The sequence below is a fragment of the Falco punctatus genome, assembly GCF_963210335.1.
Source record: "Falco punctatus genome assembly, chromosome: 2".
NCBI classification, from domain to species: domain Eukaryota; kingdom Metazoa; phylum Chordata; class Aves; order Falconiformes; family Falconidae; genus Falco; species Falco punctatus.
This window is the reverse complement of record NC_137581.1, coordinates 5210029-5232736: the sequence shown is the minus strand read 5'-3', so window position 1 is coordinate 5232736 and position 22708 is coordinate 5210029. Positions and strand designations below refer to the sequence as shown.

Below are 22708 nucleotides of genomic sequence, written 5' to 3'. Positions count from 1 at the left end.
GTGTTGTTAGGAAAGTGCCCCTTCGGGGAAAATAACCCCAAAACATTTAAAAAAAGAGTGTAAATTGGTAAGAAATAAAACCAGCACAACAAACCTATATAAAAAAAAATACTGTTTTGGTTTAATCCTTACTCTAGAAAACTGCCTAAGGGTATGTTTAACATGGAATTTATGTAAGTGTCTCTGAAACTTGTATAGATTTCAGCACATTCTTCAATTTAAGTGTGTATTTTGCTGAATAAGGACATCAACTTCTGCTGAATCTTTATGTAAAATTCTCTCTTAGAAAAATAGAGCTCAGCTCTCAGTTAATGAGTAATAGTAATTTAGGTTATTCTAATAGAATAAGAGGCCCAATATGTGTGCAAGAGAGTATTCTTATTCTGTTCATAATTGATATTAACCTGTTCTTACTAGAAAGATCATTTATTAGTGTAGGAAAAGAATGGATTTCATAATTAAAATTTTCTCTGTTTTTCATGTAAGTGTTTTGGGTCTCACTGCCTTTTGGGCCGCTATGTTCTTGCATGAACCATCTGGTTTGTGCCCAACGGGGCATTTCTTTCTGGTTGGAGCTTTGAGACACTATATAAATATATTTGTGTAGATGGCAATTTGGTAGGGTTTTTTTTCTGCAATTACCATTTGCTTTCCCTGTGTGCTTCCTCTTCCCTCTCACACATAGTGGACTGCATGGATCCTACCTGCTCGGGACGAGGCGTGTGCGTGCGAGGAGAGTGTCACTGCTCGGTTGGCTGGGGAGGAACAAATTGTGAGACCCCAAGAGCCACTTGTCTGGACCAATGCTCTGGTCATGGGACCTTCCTCCCAGATACTGGACTCTGCAGCTGCGATCCCAACTGGACTGGACATGATTGCTCAATTGGTAATGTCAGCGGTGGCTTACTGTTTTCTTTTATTTTATTTAAACTTTGTAAAATATTCAGACTTAGATCTGCAAAAAGCATGCTATAAATATGTTCCAGTAAAGCACATGTAGGGCATGACTGGAAGCAGAAATGCCATAGCTCAACTACATAAATAATTCTGCTTCCATTGCCGAGCATAGAGTAATATAATAAATAACCCCATTAAAGCCACCTAGGCTTGCAATTGTTCATTATGTTGCTATGAATGTAATTGATCGTCTACATGTAACTGCTTGTTCTGATGTTAGTTCTTGATGAATCCCAGTGGCCACCAAAGGGTCTGTTTTGATTTTTAGGAGATGACTAAATATTCTTTAGGTGGCTGTAAAGAAGAAGGAAGAGGTGGCGATCCTTCAGGTCTCATTTACCTCCTGAACTCAAAGGGTGTGCTTTTCTAGACTCAGCTAGAGGTGGATGAGTGTCACATGAGGTTCCTATTAAGACTCTGAGCGCTGTCCTCTATTAAGTAAAAAATAAGTTTACTGAGTAGAAGTATTTAATAATAACAGCATCTACCAATTAGACAGATTTTTATGTCAGCTTTACGTAGAGGTTTGGAACTGTGACCTTCCTTCATTCCTCAGCTGGATGGGCACCTTGCTCAAAATATGCATCAGGTATCTGAAATGAAGGCTAAAGAAAAAACTATTCAGGAGCCTTTTCTTTTCTTCCAAACACAATTAGCTTATAGAGGCCACATGGAGAAACGCTATAGTACATTAAATGGTCAGAACCTATGGAACATCAGTCTTTTGGCTTCTGTGCTGTATATTGTGCTCACAAACAAGAGACTACAGCAGTAACAGCTTCTTCACCTGACGCAGCTGGGGTGGAACTAGGCCAAAAACCCAGGGCAGCTCGGTGTAGGCAATTCAATGAAATAAATATTCAGCAAAGTAACAAAAAACCCCAACCCATTAGGCAAGTGGCTATAGTAGAAAAATTATATGACCAATATTTTCCCTGAGGAATTGCTATCAAGTGCAAAGCAAATCAGGCTTGCAAGTATTTTAAGGTAGCATCTTCTGAGGATGGGGCAAACTGAATAGACTGGTGCGAAGGATATAAAAGAAAATCTTTTGGGCAATCATCATTTAGATTAGATGTTAGAAAGCTTGTCGTGAAGTAAAATTGACTGGGCTGAAGTATAAGTAAAAGAGGAGGCCTGCTTTCCTGGAGCTGAAGCTTGGTTGATCGAAACTTTTACAGGTGTAGGGAGGAAAGATACCCTGCACTGATAGGAGGATAAATTTGGTGTCAGGCATTTCTTTCCCCATATTAACATCTTCAATGCCATACTCTCCGAGTTCATTTATAAGACTACCATAAGGGGAAATGTAGTAGTGCCTTTCCAGTGATTTTGTAGCGTAGCTCATAATTGAGTCATTATTCTGAATTTCTGTGGAGGTTTGGGGATTGCAGGGATGGATTTGGAAAAATGTTCGTTCTCACTTTCCCTTTGTTAACCTGCAGTGTCATGTACAGATGATTTATAAGCTTTCCTTATACTGCTTTTATAAATCCATCTAGTGCAAACTTTCTTTGGCAGTGTGAGGTTATTTGAGACAAACTTGAGCATCATTCCAAGACCTTTTTCCTCACTGGGCTGCTTGTAACATTCAGGTTATTGTGCCTCACAGCTAAAATTGCAGCTAAGGTGATTTGTAAACTTCCATTTCTAACCCAGACCTTTCCACTGAATTGATGACTTATTTTAAAGACAGATTTATTCACGGGATGCATGGTACTCTTCTTGCATGATTAAAATAGAGTGAGCAAGCATGTTAGTACATGTAACAATGTAAAGCCCAGCCCAGTGGGGTGGAGGTTCTGTAGAAGGGACTAAAGGGGCCAGATTTTTATTGTCCCATAAAACAGGACCAAACAGAATAGAAGAATTAAGTGAAAGGACTAAGTACTCGCATAAATCAACCTCAGCTCAGCAAAGCAGTTAGGACTGTGTTCAGTCCCCATGAATTCTATAGGACTGTGCCAACATGGGCTAGTGCCAAGGATGGCCCCTTCCCTAAACCACATTGAGAAGCAGACCCTGAGAACAGCATAATCATCTGGAAAGCTACAATAAAATATGAGGAGGCACAGTGGGTTTTGCAGCTTTTAACACCTTGGAGTCAAGACTAATACCTATCTGAAATGCTGTATTTGTATTCATTTAGAAGGTACCTGTCAGTACGGAAGCATCTAGGTGAAAGTCTGTGGATTGTCATATATAGAAAGTAAAACTAGACTATCTTTAAACCTTAGACTCAGTCTTTCAGCTGATTAGGTAAATTTCACCTGCCTTTAGCAGGAATCTTAAAGGAACACAGATTATTGGATAAACCCCTTAGTTTTCACGATAAAATAATATTACAGAGATTTCTGTTTCTTGGTTATATTACCTTTTTTATTCCACTTAGCCTGTGTCTTCATAAGCAAGCTGTGCAATTAAATTTCTTGTGAATTCTACTCTGCACTGCACTGTAGGAAGAAGCAATGATATGGGGGGTTGGTTTTTTGCTTTATGTGTATGCCCGCTGCCAGTATATCTTGAGATGAGACTGCTGCCATGCTACCTCAGATTTTTCGTTCTGCAAAAATGCTTCTTAAGCATGCTTCACCCTTTCATGCAAGGGACAGGTTCTTAGGGTCCCCTTTCCCTCACTATGCACTTCTTTTTTGGTAGATTCAGCCCACACCCCACACACACACCCCCACACACCCCCCAAAAAAACCCCAAAAAACACCAACCCCAAAAAAAAGTCTTCTAGGGAAAAGTGCAGAGGTAAGCCCAGAGATAACCTGTACTGAGCAGCAAAAGTGGCATTGTGATTCTGCCATGGGAGAATTAAATCCCTTCCCTTTTGCATCTTAGTACTGTTGCACAAGCAAATAGAAGATCCTTTATAACTCAGTTCATCCAGTTCAGCTAAAAAGACCAAGGTAATGCTTAGTATAAGAAAGTTAATTAAGACACCACTTATCCTAACTCCCTTTCTCCAGGATCTGCTATCACAGATCTCTGTATCCTAGGCTTTTGGTGTGCTATCTCCCTTCACCTCTTAATGAGCCCTAGCGAAGGACTTCATTCTCCCAAGTTCTGGCAACTAATGAAGGTATTGTAGGGCAGCTCTCTTAAATGCTTTATTGTCTGAGTATAGTGGGAAGAAGGAAATGGCCTGTGCTACAACATGAAACAGAACTTAATATGTGATATAGTCTCGCTCTTGACCTATTTAAACTGGACCAAGTATTTCTGGCTAATCAAGAGGCAGCAAGCCACGTACCGTAAGACTTATTTGCTGAGTGCAGTGAAATGAATAGGTGAGTCAGGTTATCTGCATTTGGGGAATCCGCTGTTTCCCAGAGGGATCTCACTGATGTCTCAGTACAATCCCAGGCCCATCAAAATGGTATTATGTTTGGATGCCAAATCTTTTTTAAAGGATTTAAATTACCTGGTGTTGTCCTTCACTCTCCTCAAATTAAAATCAGTGATTGTTGCACTGTTCTCTGTTTAGTAGTTGACATCTTGACATGCATGATATTCACTGGAATCATCAGAAAGTTGATTATACAAAGCTGCAGTAGAAATTATGTTCTCTGTGTAATAAGTGTACTGGTTTTTTCCAGGCAGTTGATAGTGGTTGTACATTGACTCGCATACAGATAAGGATTCCTTCTCACGTGGTCATTTGTAATGACTCACTTTATGCAAGGTTGACATCCAGTGCACTACTTCAGACCCTTAAAAGTACACTGGAGAAGAGCAGTAATAGGAACAGTACTTTATATATAGTGGTCCTAAATTGGTCGTGGAGGTGTAAAATCATGGGCTGTACATTTAATGGTAAGAGTTGGGAACTGGAAGCTGGGACTCAGTAAAGAAGTCAGAGGTTATGATGTTCTGCTTCACATTTTGAAAAGGCTAAAAGAACATGCCTGACCAGAGACTGAGGCTGAGCTTGCATGGTCATATTTTATGAAATCTAGTAGTTTGATCCTATCCATAGTTTCCCTTATCACTTCTGCTGCTAACAGTGTTTTCTGAGGATATGTCATTTGACTTTGACTGCTCTTTCCCCCACCCTGTTGCAGGGAGGAAATACTGCTTGTCAAGCTTTGTTACTAAGGTCTATGATCACAAAGATATTTAGGAATTTACGATTTACCTTAAGGAAATGCATATTATCTAACTTTACTACAGTGTTGCAGAAAACTTCTCAACTTCTGAGACATCCCACAGCCTTAGAGCTGTCCATTGAAAAGCTATCTTAAGTACCTAAATTTCTTCTGTGGCCCATACAGCAGGTTTCCCCACAGTCTAAGAAAGCAATGAACATGCTCTTTCACTTTGTGGGAGAGTATCCCACCTACCAGGTCAATGCAGATGCTACAAGCAGTCATCTCAAAGAAAAGAATGAACGGGCTGTGCCCAAAGGGATGACAAAGTTGAGGGCAGGGGTTTCATGCCCTGAACTTTAATGTCAGCTGAGCATCATTCTACAGCACAGAGTGTCTGTCATTTGGGAGAGGAGCGGTTTCAGACCATCCATCTCCTCAGAATTTCCAGCACTGCAGCACTCATCCTGGCCATACTTAGTCTGTCTAGGAGTGTTATAAATGTCTTTAGTGGACAGAAAAAAAATAAAAAAAAATGGATTTGGATCCATGCCCAGCTCTATGCCATCCCCTCCTGCTTTTAGGCTTCCCATGACATTACCAATTTAGTGGGATAGTTGTCCTAGAGAAGAGAAGCCTCTGAGAGGGGTGTTCAGATTTTAGTTAAGTGGAAATCCTTGAAAGAGAGCTGAATTGATCCCTCATCAATTCAGCTGCCTTCTTACTTGGGTATATCTTGTAACTTTAAAGCAGTCTGGGTTTCAGGTTTTGAGAGATTCTCAGTTCTGCCAAATAACTGTAGAAGGCTCAGCAGTCAGCGTGATCATAGGTTCCTCAGGAGAGATGCTATTACAGAACTGTGGCATTTAACATAAAAAATAGGAAACCGCCTCTTAGCCTGTATGATTCGTTAATAACAGCTTAAGAGGGGCTTCAGACTGCCACATGGTGAGCACAATAGTTGCAGGTATGCCTAGATAAACCTGGCCTCCAAGCAAGGTGGGAAAAAAAAGTGGGCTAGCAGAGGAATAGTTGTTGACCCATCAGTTGTAATCCTCTGTGGCTTTACTCTTTTGGTAGGCTGAGAAGCTGGATTTGAAATAAAACTGGCATGGTGCGTGTATCCACATCTCTGATTGCAGGGAAGCTGTATTCTTAGAAATTCTCGCACAGCACATTGAAGTAAATGGAAAAGCTCCTGTTTACTTTGCAGGAGTATGGGTCAATTCGAGTCCATTCACAAACAATGATTAGATACAAGATTCTGGATCAGCTAATGGTAGTGACTGAATTTTTAAGTACCAATTTAGCTGTATAAATTAACAATGGAGAAAATCTTTCAGATAGCACCCAACAGAGTTCCCCACCACAAAGGTGTACAGTTCATTGACGCTGGCATCTTTTCTATATTCCAATTAGGAGATAAGGAGACCAAGAAGAATGAACTTTTAAAGAGGAAAGCTAGAAATGCATCTTTACCTTCCAGTGTCTTTTTTCATCAGGAATTGTGCACATTATTGCACACACATGCATACAGTCACACAGAAACACAGTTCTTATATTATCTTACCAGACAACGTCACATCCCATGTTGGTCAAACAGCACCAGCATTAACACAACATGTGTGATAAAAAATTATTTCCTTGGGCTTATTGCTGTCAACCTTACAAAACAAAACCTCATGTTAAATTCATGTCATGCCCAAGGCCACCAAGATAAAACTCCATTACTGGAAAATGTTCATATAATTATTCCTTTAAACAATAATTTTCTTCATTAAGGGGTAAAAATGTCTCTGGAAAAGGTGGATATTACATCAGCTCTAACATGATACAGACTTGTACTTTACAAGAGACTAGGATCCCCTTTAAATGCCTAAGAAATTGCTGATTTGTCTTTTTCTTAGCTTTAAAATACATGGGGAAGAACAAGAGAACTAAACCTCAGGATACAACACCTGAAATTGGTAAACATCTATATATTTTAGTTCATAATGACTTAAGAAAAAGTTATTGGGCACAGCTATGTAATCAAATGCCACTTGGAATGACCTTCCTTCAGCTTGTATGTAATTTGTTCATCTCACTACCCATGCAGTGTAGTGGGAAACATTAGACTGGGGGAATTGAAATGATGGGAGCGTAGGGCCTTCAAAGCTAGGATTCAGAAGATGCCATCAAAACCTATTCTAGCTCAATACTAAAACTGCAAACCCACTCCTGAGGTCCTTAACTCAGTCCTTTGACAGTCATTGAAGGCCAGGAAATGTTTTGTACCAGCAAGGATTTCATCCTCAGCCTTGCAGGACCATAACATGCTGATTTGTGAACTTGTGATCTTCCCCATTTTATTTGCATGGGGAGAAGTAAGTTTTCACTCTGAGGGAATAAAATATGTGCAGCCCAGCACTGTTACACAGGGCTATCACAGGCTCTGCCTGGCAGGTATCTGCTTTGTGAATCATGAAGGTATAAGTGAATCCAGAGAATCAACAGTGTTAACAAGAACTGTCATTGTACAAAACAAAGTTTTGGATGTAGTTGGGATTGTAAGTACAGATTTTAGCCTACCCATTGCCAAAATGAACTTATCCTTTAAAGTCTTCTAAGCTTTTTATTAAAAATTCAATAAAAGACTAAAACCAGCCAAAATATTTGAAATAAAAGTATTCAGGAAGGCTTTCATTTGAATACCCTTTAACTCCCTTTCCCTTTGTTTATTGAAAATATGTATAAGGAGACCCTGGTGTGGTGGGGAAAAAGGTAGCAGTTGATATGAGCTCTAGTTATTTTTGTGGGGAGTCCAATTTTCCAATTCTTCAAAAGTCCAAATATCTTTGTCGTTAGCAGAAGAAAATGGCATTCTAAAGGGAGGGAGAAAACTCCCAATAAGATAGAAAATACAGCTTATGTTTCAAATGTGGATTCCTACTTACAGTCTGAGAGTTGAGATGTTGTCTTAGCACATTTCCCTGGCCAAGCAGAGATCCAGCAAACACCTGTCAGCTTCAGGACACGTTTAGGATCCTGTAGCCACTTCTCTCTTTGCAGCAGTCCTTGTGGTCTCGGTCAGATAGGGTGACCGAGGGAGAGATTGAAGGACCCGAAAACTTGTGCTCTAGCTGTTATCTCAAACTTGGCCAAAACCAGTGGAAATGGTGATATCATCAGTCTGGCTCTGACCATTAGATCACAAAATGTTTGGTCTGATTAGGTCATGTCTCAGGCTGAGAATAGCGTATGTCCAGTGGTGTAACAAGCAATCCCTGGTCTTCACTGCCCTTAGGCATACTGTGATGAGTGAAGCTTCTTTCTCTTGTCTCAGCTGTACCAGCATCAGTGCAAATTTGTATACTCCCTCAAAGGGCAATGGTAGGCTACCGTTGTTTATTTTCTGCAACAATTAGGGCAAATTCTCAGCACGCCAATTTTAGTTCAGCATTCTTCCCTATCTCCAAATGTGACCTCAGCAGTCACACCATGAGCTGAAAAGTTCTTTTTGTTTGGATCAATTATGCTTTGTGTTGTGGATTTTTCTGACTGAAAACAGCAGTGATGTACTGGAATCTGTGAGGTCCATGTTAACTTGGCTAGTTTGAAGAATAGATGTTTCCCAGCAGCACAACAAGCTGTTAAATTCCATGTTTAAAACAGGCTACTGTTAAAACAGCATGTTTTGAGGGTGGCTAAGCAATTAGCATGATTGGTCGTATCACTGAAAATTTAGAGTCTCAGATAACTGAATTTTGGCTTATTCTCTGACTTTGCTTTTGAAAGGAGGAGCCTTAGAGTCCTTGCAGTTTCTGGACTCACATCATGCCAGCATGGGGGCTGGTCATAATTTAGCCCCTTCTCTACAATACAATATCTGTCATGAAGTTGCTGCTTTTTGTTTGTTTGTTTGGTTGGTTGGTTGGTTGGTTTTGTTATAATGTTAAGGAACTTCTTTGACATAGTCAGTGTAATCCAGCTGTCACTGGAGACAAAACTACAATCCTGCAAGGCTAGTGTGAACTGGTTCAATTTCTTTTGGGGATAAAACCAGTTGATCAAGACCATGAGAATCTGGAATGTTATAATTAACTGCATGGAATAGGTCGTGCTCATAAAACTGTAGGAATCAGTGCGTATTTCTGCAGGTGGGGTTTTTATTTTCTCTATTGGCAGTTGTGCAGCTTTTGAACTGAAGATATACAATGTCCAGTAAGTCTGGCCATTTTGTAATCAGCTCACAGAAGACTGTGTAGACATCCTCTTAGTTTTGTGAGTTTACACTTCTGCTTCTGACTATTCCCTCTTTTAACCAGAATACTGCTGGAATGTCAGCAAGGTGGATAGTTGTGTGTAGACAGGCTCTGCCTGTGATCTACTTCGATTAGGCTGGATCAAGACTGTCCTCTCATACCTCACTCATTTCGCTCAGCAAGAATAGTTGTAGGTTCCACGTTACGGCTTCTCCACTTGCATTCAGTCAATTCCATGCTGTAGTTGGTGGGTAGCTCCTGCAACTGTGACCTTACACTCCAACCCAGCTGGAGATCATCATGATCAGAGTTTCTGTAAAGATTTATTGGATGTTTTTAGCTTCATCAAATCATGTTTCATTCCAATGTGGAATGGCTGAGATTAAATAATAGGGAAAATAATCTAGGAGTCAGTAAAACAGAATAACATACAAAATGATCAAGCAAAAATCACGTAAGACTTGTCATATAGTGAATCAGTGTCTACTAAAGGCCAGAAGTCAGTGATTTAATAAGCTGTCTGAAGTGGATGCACTGGGTTTAATATAGCCTCTCTGCCCCCTCCCAAGTTGCAAGGTGTTCATACTCTAAATTAAACTATCATCACGAATGGCATTAATGAGCACCTTTGTAATGATCTTGACATATGAAAGTTTGATCCTTCTAGACCAGTGCTGAGGCATATGGACAGCACGACAGACATAAGGCACGAGGTGTAAGGACACACACAAAGCTTTTGGAGCACTGCTGCTGCATCCCATTTATGTGGATAGGCAAACATCTTAACTTCTGGATATGTCAGTCCAGTGTATTTCATACATGTTCTGTGTCTCCTTTTAAAGAAGATTAATATCAATAAAATTTCAAAGTTTCTTGGTGAAATGTTGTCTGAAGAAAACGGAAACCATGTTAGGACTGTCTGTGTAGTAGTGCCGAGCTCTGAGTAAGGGAATCCTAAGGAAATCTAGCTTGTGATTACTTCAGCACACACATTTGGTAATGTACAGAACTGGAAAAGAAATTAGTTCTTTTTAGTGACTGTAAGCAGGAGCAAAAGGTTTTTCTACTGTCAAATTATTTCCTTCTTATGGACGCAGAGAGGAAACTAAAATTAGTCCAGAGAAGAGTCGTTGTTAGGAACTTCATTTAATACATTAGGAAGTGTTTCCTCACTGGGAAGCATTAACACACATCCCAGAAAGCATAGAGATCCAATTAAGCATCAAAGGAAAAAACATAATCCGGCACTTTGGGATATTTATTCTTACTCAACAAATCTCAGCTCCAAGACTGAAGTCCATCAATACCTGGCATTTCATGTCCTGCTATTCAGCAGCCAGAGACAGTTTAAAATAAAGTTCAGAATAATAAATAAGGGGAAGATTGACATGAGTACAAAAGTAAATCACAGCTACAGAGGAGATGCTGTAGACACAATGTGATGGTCAGTCCCTAGCATTTAAGGCAAAAATGAAAATAGGGTATAAATATTGTAGAAACTAGCGGCTGATAAAAGGCAGCAGACCAGTTTAATGGAATTTCATCTCACAAAGTTATAGCTTTTCAGACAGGAGCTGGAAAACCTTTATGCAAATATGAAGCAAGCTGAAATTGCACTTGGAAGTGATTTATTTATTATTTTTTAACAGACATCCCAACTGTACCACTGTACATTGTGCAGCTGCAGAGATTGTGTAAGAGCTGTGATCCATTAGCATGGGGGTTGCTAATAACTGCTCTGGTTCTTACTGTTACTATTTCCAGCAAGAACTCCCAACAGTCCCATTGTGCTAGGTGCTCTAAGTTTACAAAGTAAGTGGCTCAGTCTTGGTGGACAGATATATATCAGCTGAAGTATATTATGATACCAAACTCATTTATTACTCATTTTAGAGATGGAAGGGGGGTTCCAGGGTAGTTATGGGACAGATCTCCTGGATCTTCTCAGCACCAGGTGAGCAGCAACTCTGTGGACTCTTCATCTCCATGTTAGGCAGCTCAGAGCTGCCTAGATTCCTGATGTGAATCTCCAGAGAGAGATGAGACTTAGATGAGGATTTGCAGAAGCCTTTCGGTTAAACACAAAGCTGCTTATGCATGCAAAGAACTAAATACCAGGAGGAAAATGGGGGAAAGGGCTGAAGTGGGTTTAAACGTTCGTGTCTAGCTGGGGGCTAGAGATGGGTGCTTTCTTTTATTAGGGATCTCTACTGACCCTTCTCCTAGATATAGACAGTTAAGCCAGCTCAACTACTTAGAGTAAAATCTCTCTCTTCTGTCATGCACGTTTTGTATCTCCTTTGTGCATACCCAGTCTTTTCTGCAAGTGCAGAATTGTCCCTTCTGCACATGTATTGAAGACCTGTACTCCGTTGGGGTGCTGCAGAGCCTGGCAAGAATCAGCATTCAGACCGACTCAGGTATCCTGGTTAGGGTCACGCTGTAAAACAGGATGTGCATTCCCCAGCGAAGGCACTCCAGGATGCTCCTCAGGGCTTCGGGTCAGTAGGTGAAAACTCAGGTGTCCTGAGTCACATTTCAAAACCATCGCTGAAGGTCATTGTTCTTCCAGATGAGGGATGATAGCAAAGCTGATGGATTCATTTTCAGTCTCTGAAGAGCATCCTTTAATCTTGATTTCCTCATTCATGGAAAGAAAATAAAAAACCGTTACCTTTTAGCTATGTTCAGTTTGCCAAGCTATGTAAAAGGCATTGAGATCCTTGAGTGGAGTGTACAGTAGTCTTAGTACCAGAAGTTTAATTGCACTCATAAAAGCCAACAGGTTTTCTATTTATTGACATAATAATTATTATGTCTACATTAGTAACACTTGCATAATTTATGGATGTTTTAAAAATAGGTAAACATTATTTGTATAAAGGCATTAAATTATGCAGACCTTGCTTTTAGGACATGATCCCTGAAGGAAAAAACACATGACCTCCAATTAGTGACACTGACACAGGTTGCACAAGCATTCCCCAGCTGCTACTGAAACAGGATGGTGTTCAGAGGATTTCATGCTACAGATTTGTTACTGGCAACGACAGAAAATTCAGACCTCTCCTTTCAGGTTTTATCTTGCTCCATAGTTTGAACCTGTCCTTATAACATTTGTAAAAAGGATGGTTTTAAAAGCTAATGAGCTTTATGTCTTCTTCAGTTCCAGCAGAGCAGTTCATGTGTCACTACAGAGTTATCAAATCACATAAATGAGAGTTTCATAACACTGCAAAATGTGTTTCATTATGAAGAATGTATTTAGCACTTCGCTGCTATCTAAATCTTGCCGATCATGAACCTTCTGGTTTTTCCATTCATATCTTCATACTAGATGCTTCTCCTAGATATGCCTCATAACTTGCTTTCTAAAGAAAATGCAGGCTGTGAAAACAAGGCTTAGCTCCTAACTAAACTCAGCCTTTTAGCTCTGTGCAGTGCCTCTCTCCTGCGCTTCTTTTCTGGAAGAATCTGTCTGAGGCTGGAAATTGCCTCAGATGAGCCAACCTAAAACAGGAAAATCCCAGTTAAGACAGATTTTTAATTATTAAATTTTCTATTAATATGTTGAAGGTCAGTGGAACTGCCCCAGTTTTCAGGAAGCTCTGAGCAATTTCACCTGATCTTATACTTTAGCACTAAATCCATATTTATTAAAGGATTTAGCAGGCAGGTCAGAAGCAGCTAAATCTCTGATTCTGCATCACATGAATGCTAAAGAAAAATTTTCATCTGCATTGCTCTTCTCTAAGCTGGAAAGCTTTAAACTGTTGTCAAGCCAATTTTAGGATTTGGGGGGATAGGGGTAAACATGTAAAAATGGATTTGCCATAAATGAAGCACAAATTGACATCATTATCCCTTTCCCAACCCAATTCTTTAATGTAATGTGAAAATAATACAGAATTCTGGATTATGCCGCATCCTGTGTCGGAAGCTACCGTCTCTGTTGTATCAATTAAAAAGGGCCATGAACAAAGCATTGCACTGGTGGCTAGTGTTTGATAGGTTTCTTTTCCCACTTTTCTTCTGAAATATCAAAGGCAACATAGCAGACTTTATTCTTCAGGGGACAGATCTGGGTCAGTTTTTAGCAGGATACCCCCTCCCCCCCAAAAAAAAAAAGAGAGAGAGAAAGAAAGAATCGGGTACAAGGCTTTTATTTGTATGAGTAATTGCTTTAGTATTCTTACTTCTGAAGCGCTGTTAATGGAGTGTGACCTCATTACACCTGGCACAGAGCAAACCCAGAACAAAAAAGATAATCTTGGCCTCAGATAGCTGAGATTCTTAAGCATTAAGTGAACAACAACAGACAGAGACATGTTGATGGAGGTAGAATAAAATTACAGTAAAATTTTCATCAGTGCAATATGGAGAAATGAAGGCACATCAGCAGCTACTGTCAAGATTTTGGGTAGGTTTCAAGGTGGATTAGGATTTCTAAGAGAGCCTTGAGGAATTCTGAGGCAGTCTTTACAGACCAGAGGGAAACCTCTCCCCTAGTCATGAGGCGATAATGAGGAAAAAAAGCCATTTGTCTAAAAACTAGCCAGTAATTGAGGGTGGCCTCATGGGCTGGCTCCCAGTGGGGGTGAGTAGTGATGGAATAGAGCAGGCCCTGAAACTGAAGATGAGTAATTTCTATTTTGATTATTTGCATGAAAAATAACCACAATCCTGTTGGAATGGCATTATCCTTTTCTAAGGATAATATTTGTGGTGCACCTGAGACCCCTGGATGAACCACCCAAACTCAACAGGGCCTTGAGTACAGTCTGCTCCAGAAGTTCTCCATGAAAGAGGTTTCAGGTGAATCATCCTCTGGAGCTACCTGTCTTTCGTCCTTGACCCACAGAGGGCAACTAAGCTCAATTTAGTTCTTCAAGTAAGAATGTGACATGAAATCCAGGCAACAGAGGACATCGATCCTAGGCAATAAAATGGCAACCCCCTAGATGGTAGAATAGGAATTAACGTGATTCCGTAGATAAAACCCTGCATCCATGAATCAATTAATGTCCATCAGTGTCCACTGGCAAGCACAGGTGTCAGGGAGCAAAATACAGGGTTTTACTCAAAGTCCAGGTATTTCCCACAGAGGTTGGGCTGGTTGTATCTTTTGAAGACAGAAAGCCTCATATTTGCTCGTAGACCTGGGCACAAGGTTTGTTCCTCCCTTCAGGGAACTACAGGCAGTTTCGAGAGTAGCACAGCAAGATGAAGTAAAACACAATGCACCTTTTGGAAAGGATAAGGAATGGCTAGGCTGTTCATACAAACAGTGGAAGAGATTAAAGATGAAAGGAAATATTTAGTCACCTTTTGGGAACAGCTGGTATGAAAATATTTAACAGGCAAGTCTTTTATGCACAAGCACAGCATTCTAACTCAACTTAAATAGGCAGGAGCAATATAGTGCAGCTGGCTAGTCTATGAATACTGTAATAGGAGAATTGAAAGCTTTCCTTCTCATTTGCTCATGCAGCTCAGATGGTAGCTAATCATGTCCTCTAATTTTAACAACAGAATTGGGAAATGGACCCCCCAAAAAATGCAGCTTGTAATGAGAACAGAGGTGGCAAATTCTGTCCCTGGGATTGAATGACGGAGAAACAATTCACCCGCCCTTTTCTGTAAATCAGCCTTAGTCATCTTGGGCTGCCTGAAAAGACCTGTATTTGAGTGGAAACTTAATCTGAAATCCATTTTGATCATTTCTTTGAGCGCCACCAGAAAATAAAAGCTACTCTGACTATTTAATCACCCATTAGAAACCTGTGAGCATTTAAGAGCACGATGTTACACCAGTTTAAGAGCACCAGGGCGTACCGCAGGATGTGTGTTGTAAGGCTATTTAAATTGTATGGCTCCCATCTATCTTTAAACTGGCAGGTAAATGGAAGATTTAGATTTGAGAGTTCCTGGCTCCTGGTTCACTGTCAGAAATAATTAAACTACATTTTAGGGAGACTGTCATAAGTAGTTTGCTTCACAAGTGTTTTTCACAGCTGAGGGTCTTTATTACAGCTCTTGGGTCTTGGGAATCCAAACCACCTTATATATCCATTATATAAAAAATTATACATTCATACCCTGGCCTGGAGCCTGCACTCTGGGGAGGGTGTGACTGGGGTCTCAGCTGGGTGGGAGATGAAACCCCAAATGTTCCCAGCATTCCTTTTCTGGGCTAGCCTGTTTGCTTTAGATCGTACAGTGCATGTCCCTGGCCACATGTGCAGAACTGTTCCTCGGCAGCATATTGTCTGTGAAACATTTCAGTCAAGATGTAAATGTCCCAGTGGATTTTCCACCCCTTTTCATAGAAATGAGTCCACAGAGATTCTGCCTTTCAGAAAGTGCCTTTTTTACTCTTCACCATTTTTGAATGTCACTCCATTATCCTAGTTTTTGCACCTTTAAATAACTCCAAGGGTACTGACTATCACTTCAAATAGCTTCCTTTTGTCTTTGCTTCTTTTTTTCACCTTCCACCACCCCCCTGTAGATATCTGACCTACTATAAGCTGCATTCCCTATCTTACCAACAGGACACAAAACTGGATATCAGGACATCCAAGAGGCCCTGTGCTTGTCACAGAGTTCATATACCTGTAGACTCATCATTTTGCTTCTTTATGCCTCGTTTATCTGCAAGGTCCTGCACCTGGGTAGGGGCAACCCCCGGTATCAATACAGGCTGAAGGATGAAGGGATGGAGAGCAGCCCTGCAGAGAAGGATCTGGGGGTACTGGTGGCTGAAAAGCTGGACATGAACTGGCAACATGCATTCACAGCCTGGAAAGCCAACCATATCCTGGGCTGCATCAAAAGCCACATGACCACCAGGCTGGGAGAGGTGATTCTACCCCTCTGCTCTGGTGAGACCCCACCGTCAGTACTGTGTCCAGCTCTGGGGCCCCCAGCATAAGAAAGACATGGAACTGTTGGAGCGAGTCCAGAAGAGGCCATGGAGCTGGTCAGAGGGCTGGAGCCCCTCTGCTGTGGGGACGGGCTGGGAGAGCTGGGGCTGTGCAGCCTGGGGAGGAGAAGGCTCCGGGGAGACCTTAGAGCAGCTCCCAGTGCCTGGAGGGGCTAACATGTAATGTGAGGATAGATTTTTTAGTAGGACTTGTAGCAACAGCACAAGGGGTAACAAAGAGGGTAAATTTAAACTAGATATAAGGAAAACAATTTTTACAGTGAGGGTGGTGAGACACTGGCACAGGTTGCCCAGAGAGGTGGTAGATGCCCCATCCCTGGGAACATCCATGGTCAGGCTGGACGGGGCTCTGAGCAACCTGGTCTGGTTGAAGATGTCCCTGACCGGTGGTATCCCCATTTTAGAGATGGAACCCTGAAGGTCAAAGCTAGGGAACGGGACATAATGAAGAGCTGAAGTAATCAAGCGTACATTCTCTGGATTGCTTGGTAAACTGGGAGCAAGAAAAATGTATGTTATTTAGTATTCTGAGGTGCAAAGTTCAACATGTATGAATAAAGGATGTAAACCAATAACCAGGTGAGTGGTTTCACTGTAGCAGCCCTATGGGGAAAGACTGCTGGGAAGCACCAGAGGCTAAAACAATACTTTTCTAGTTTGGACTTAAATACCAGCAGTCTCAGACTTAGGATTTTCTCAAGACATTTCTTCTCAGCTTGCTGAAATGCTGGTACCATAAATCTAACTTTTTATTTTTATCTGCTCTTTCTTTTATCCTCCCCCAGACTTTGTTCATCAGGTCAGCCAAGGAGAGCCATTTTTTTTTTTTTTTAATGGCAGCTTTATTGCTACATTTGCTAACTTGCAAACTTGCAGGTCCTGTGTGTTCACATTACCATCCTGACTGGCCCACGCTCCATTGCAGTGCTGTCTGGCAGTTGGGAAAAGGGGTAGAAAACAGACACGGCTAGGCTCCAGCCCTTTAGCAAGTCAATGTTGCCCATCCCTTATGTTCATAACGGGCACTGTAGTATGATATTACCTCCCTCGCATCTAGGAGCTGTGAAAATCTGTGTCTCAATGCCAGATGCAAAGTAAAAACTTCTGACAGCAACTCAAGAGTCCTTCTTCAACCATGTCTTAAGTGTTTGATAGTGTAACTTCTACTGAATTCCAATAAAGCTTACATTAGCTTCTGTTACATTCCAGCAGCAAGTGGTGTGCGTGCAACCTTGGTTTAAGCACCCAAGGAACCCAAATACTTTTGTAAGTTTGACTCTAGATGGGATAGACAGAGAATTTCCTGAGTGTCTTAAGCACGTTTGAACTCCAGAGTTCTTTCATTGAGAATGTAAAAATAGATGAGAGGTTTTGGAGACATCTGAGATGCTGCAGCAAAAGCAATTCAACTGGAAACTGTTCCGCCACCCTGAGCTGTACAGCAGGCAGGAGCTAGATACTGTGTTCATGTCACATTTGGAAAATGAAGTGTTTTCTAAACATGCAAACAATCACTATTATTATTATCATACTTAACATGGTCCTTGAAGACAAGAGTCTTTTTCAGTGTCAGGGGCTGGAGACCTTGCAGCTCTCTCCTATGGTGCAAAACTTTTCCCCTGGAGTTGAAGTGGATGTTCCAGCCCCATATTGGGAGCATGTCAAAAGCCTCTGGAAAAAAAAAAAAAAAAAAAAAAAAGCTCAAGCTTCCTGTTACTGGCAGTATTAATTAGCAAAAGACTAAAGGCAACTTAAGTAAGGCTGGATTTCGGTCAGGTGTGATTTAATGCAGGCTAAGTAGTTTTGAATATTTTATGCGCAGCCAGTGACATGGAATAAATGTCTTGTATAATACCAGTCACCCCTCCACCACAAGCCTCAGGGCCTGACTTCTGCACTTTATATACTCATAAGCACAAAGAGAGGCACCGGAGATGAGCTGGTGTCTGAAGTATTAATTCTGGAGGTACATAGCTGGGGGGAAAGAGAGAAAAATGTTCTCTGCGGAGTACCCTGGTACCCCTTTCTGGGCTTCCAGCCCAGCCCTGCTCAGCATTTCTTCTGTTCGCAATTTCTCTTGACTCTCCCCAAGAGGAACTGTGTCCCCACTCTGTAAAATATATAAAATGTCTGAGTTGAGCAGAAGGCTTGAGTCCAAAACATTTGAGATAGCACCAGGCAAAAGTCAGAGAGAAAGGGGAAGGCCTAGCAGTCTGCAATAATGTCAGAATTGCCTCTCCTCCGATTGAGGAGAGTGCAGTCATGGTTTATGGGAGGTCAGAAGTGAGCAGTCAGGTGATGAGCCTGGAGAAGAAGAAATAGATTCATTTCATTTCATCTGCAATATAATACCACATCAGTATTTGGTGGGTTTTCTTGGTGGTTTTTTTTTTTTCCTTGCAATCAGCCCTGTATAGTAGTGGTGATAGCAGGCACTGTACCCGCCTGACTCCTGAGTACCTGTTCTCCACCAAGTCTCAATTTTTCCAGACAAATGCAGTGCAGATGAAAACATGAAGTCTCACAAATTCATACCGAGGGCATGCCAGGTTTTAGCCAAAAGCCTAGTGCTGGGCAAAAATATTATGTGTATCTGTGTCCTCATGGAGGGTGGGAAGGCCAGCACCCCTGAAAAGCCAGTGTCTTTTAACTCTTCTCTCTTTTGGAGCTAAGTACCAAAATATCCAGCTGTGACTTCATGCTTCCATTAACTCCAGTAAGACTTGGGAAGAAATACCATCCTATCAACTGCAGTGCATGTAGCTCACAAAAAGAGCATAATGCTACCTCCAAAATGTCTGAGAGGGGATTTTTAGCAGGGCGGTATGGGAACAGGGACATGACAGATGTGCAGGCTCAGTTGAAATAGAAATATTCTGTATTAATTTTACAGAGAGAAGAAGGGGTTTAAGGAATCCCATCCCCAGAGCCATGGGTTAACAAGCCATAAACATGCTTTGCCAGCACTTAACTTCAGCATCAGTAGTTTGTCGGCACATTGTTTCCACACTTAACCAGATTTTAATTAAATGTGGCTTTTGTTCTGCTTATTGGAAGAGCCTTCCCCTTCGGATTTGGTGATCACAAAAGCTCAAGGAGTGCAAAAGAATTAGAAAGCAAATAGGAGGATCAATCACAGCAGACCTCTGCAATCCATGTCCATCTCTTTTTTGTAATATACTTATTAGATTCTTATTGTCAGGAAGGATTAGTGTTATGAGCTCCAGGAATTCCTTTCATTGCCCCATAAGTCGAGGTAGTGAAGTGTGGCTGCTTTTCTTAACAATAACGCTCTGGTTCCCCCCCCCCCCCCCCCCCCTTCTCTCCACCCATATCCCCTCCTCTCTCTTCTCTCCTCTCCCACAGAGATTTGTGCAGCAGACTGCGGAGGACATGGCATTTGTGTTGGAGGCACCTGCCGCTGTGAGGAGGGATGGATGGGCACAGCCTGTGATCAGCGAGCATGTCACCCACGCTGCAATGAGCACGGGACATGCCGGGATGGCAAGTGTGAATGCAGCCCGGGCTGGAATGGAGAGCACTGCACTATTGGTAGGGAGAAAGAAAAACCGTCTACTTTTAAAAGAATAATTGATGATCAAGGAGGAGAAAAGGCGCATGCTTAATTGAATATGTGTGACTTAGTGTAGCATGAGCACCTTTGTTCTTGGATTTCAAGTTCTGACATCATACATTTTCATGTGGGAACAAGACAAAATGTCCTTTCATTTGTTGATGACATGGCTATCTATATTTTTTATTATCAGATATGAAGCACACCTATATGATGTTTGACCTCATAGTGACAAGCCGTCAAATGTCAGCTAGATGCTTTTCAAAACATCCCACTTTGCCTTTCTCAAAAGGTCTTTCTGTAGCCTCCAAGACATCTCTCTACTATGGCGTTTTTCCAAAACATGCATCTGATTGAAAGTTTTCTTTCCTTTTATTTACTTCATTATTTGCACTGTCACTTTCCTCCCCAGTATAAAAGAGGGAACTGCAGTCAGATGACTTCTGGCTGGTTTTTAACCCTGTCTTGCCTATCCCTTGTCTGCTCTGCTACCTTTCCAACCATTTCTTTTCACTCTCTGTTTGGTTCTGTATTCCTCATGCACCTGGCACTTACCTTCAGCTTTCCATGTCATGCCTGTTATTGTTATTAATAAGGTTCTAACAATATGCCAAAATCATGCAAAGAGGTGCAGTTATCACATTATACAATTATTTGCAGCATCATTAATGAACTGGCTTGGCTTTACCTTCCTCCTTCATCCCACTTAACTCCATGATGCATTTTCCCTTCCTTTTCTCTGACTGTCATGAATTCAACCACTTTAGTCCCCATTCCATAGTCATGCTATAAAATCAGTAGCATTAAAACTCCCCAGATATCATTTATTATACATTAATGGAAAACTAAGTGAATCCTGGTCTGCTCTCAATAATGCCTGTGTGGACCTGAAAAAAATCAGTTGACTTTAGAAGAGTTGGTCCACAGTGAGAATTCTTCTCCAGTCATTTTGTTTTAATCAGATAAGAAAGATAGGAAAATGTACCTTTATGTTGCTTTCATTATGCCATGATACATATAAATTACACTACATCAAAATTAACCACTAGCAATGCCTGGGAAAATGTCAGCCTAGTTATCCATGTGGATTATCAACTTAAGTTATATGTAGACATGACTTTGCTTGAACACCAGGTAAGTTTGCACACACAAAGTCAGACAGGAAATGATGCCTGATCACAATATTTTAATTCCAGCATTAGGGTAATGGTGCAAACTATATCTGTGGCTCAATTCTACTTATCATTTATTTATGCTAATGTCACCCTACCACATTATGGTCTCCACATGCATCCCCTAATGAAAAATATCTAGCTCTTAAAACTTCCTCTGTCTCATTAGACATTACATTCTGCTTTCTCTTCTATGTCCCTAGCAACTTTCATTTCTTTTCATGAGGAAGGGATTAAAAAAAACCCTCTCTCAAATGACTTTAAAATGAAAAGAGAGCAGTCCTGTGTTAATTGGAATCCTGTGTTTCTATAATATTATTTTATAGCCTTGTGTTCAAGCACTTTGATTTGGAAAGCAACACATATTCATGAAAGGGTTTTTAAAGAAAAAAAAAAAATAGTTCAGCAAAAGGCCCCGAATCCAGGGGACAATTTTATGTGAAAGTCATTTATGAAAAAAAAAAAAAAAAAAAAAAAGAAAAAAAAAAAAAGCCTGATTCATACCCTCAGTGCTATTTTATTAGTTCTGCTGCAAAACCAAAATGCCACTAGTTCGGTATATGATCTTTCTCCGCACAGCTACACCCACTGTTTTTGAACAAGCTTTTATCTTTCATAGTAATTAAATTTACCCCATTATTTGTAGTATTCCTTACTCGAAGTATAAAAATCCATGTTATCATGGGAAAGGTCAGCACCGCAATGCAGTCAGCATCAAGATTTTACTGGTGCACACTATCATTTTGCGTGGTGCTACCTTCCTATTGCAGTGGTGCCTTGGTTTAGGAATCATTCTTTAAGAGAGTGCTGGAGCAATTCTGTTTCTTTTCACATCCCCCCCCCCCCCACCCCCCCACTTCCTCATCTTCTTGCATGGTGATTTAGCAACAAATCTGTACATAGTCTCATGCCTCTGAAGCTGTAAACAGTATTTCCTACAGAATATTTCATTGATAAATGTGTAGAATGTAAAGGAGATTTGGCAAAGTCATAAATATCCAAGAAATTTGAATAGCTTTAGAAGGAGTAATAAGCTAGTTATATTGGCACAGATGAAAGGACATTGACTTGGAATTACATTAAATATGTGGAAAGCATTCCCCTTGTCCTTGTGTAATTTCCCTGCATGGCAACTTGTTCTGTTGACAGTAATTCTGTATTTGTCTATGTCATGGCCCGGTTTGCTTTAGCACTGACAAGCATAAAACCCCATTGCTGAAGTGATGCTTTAACAATATTGCCATGTGTGCAGGTGACATGGTGGAAATGGGTGATACAAGCAAAGGGCACTTCTTCCATTTCCTGTTGAGCATGTTTGAGAGTAAGAAATCTTTTTGTTTTGTAGGTCATAGGAGGCTCTTTCCTATGGTGTTCAAGGGAACTCTGATCCCAGTGGATTAATTTTGTTTGCTCATACAAAGAGTCATGTTACCAAATATACTAGCTTGATTGCTTACATTCAGAGATTTCATTAGAGGAACCCCAGTTAATTCCCAACCAGGAAATTGGTGCAGAAGCTTGCATTCATCATCCTAATTCAGCAAACTTAGCGCATCCAGGCAAAAGAGTAGAACAGAAAGTTGATTATATAACTGCAGGAATCCTGAAAACCAGCAGAATGATTCAATCGATTTACTCTGATTTCTTAATGGAAAAGAAAAAAAAACAGACATGACAACAGCCACAATGCAAGACTCCTGTGATGGGCTCTCCAGCATATT

The 22708-nt window shown here is 40.9% G+C and overlaps 1 protein-coding gene across 10 annotated transcripts in view; it reads left to right on the top strand.

Annotated features, from left to right (window-relative positions):
- Positions 1-22708, top strand: part of TENM4 (teneurin transmembrane protein 4) — a 762970-nt gene that overhangs the window by 615064 nt on the left and 125198 nt on the right. For all 10 annotated transcript variants that reach the window (XM_080374860.1, XM_080374862.1, XM_080374861.1 and 7 more), the window contains 2 exons: positions 686-886; positions 19608-19793. In XM_080374860.1, coding sequence (XP_080230986.1) covers positions 686-886; positions 19608-19793 — 387 coding nt within the window. The remainder of the gene's footprint in view (positions 1-685; positions 887-19607; positions 19794-22708) is intronic.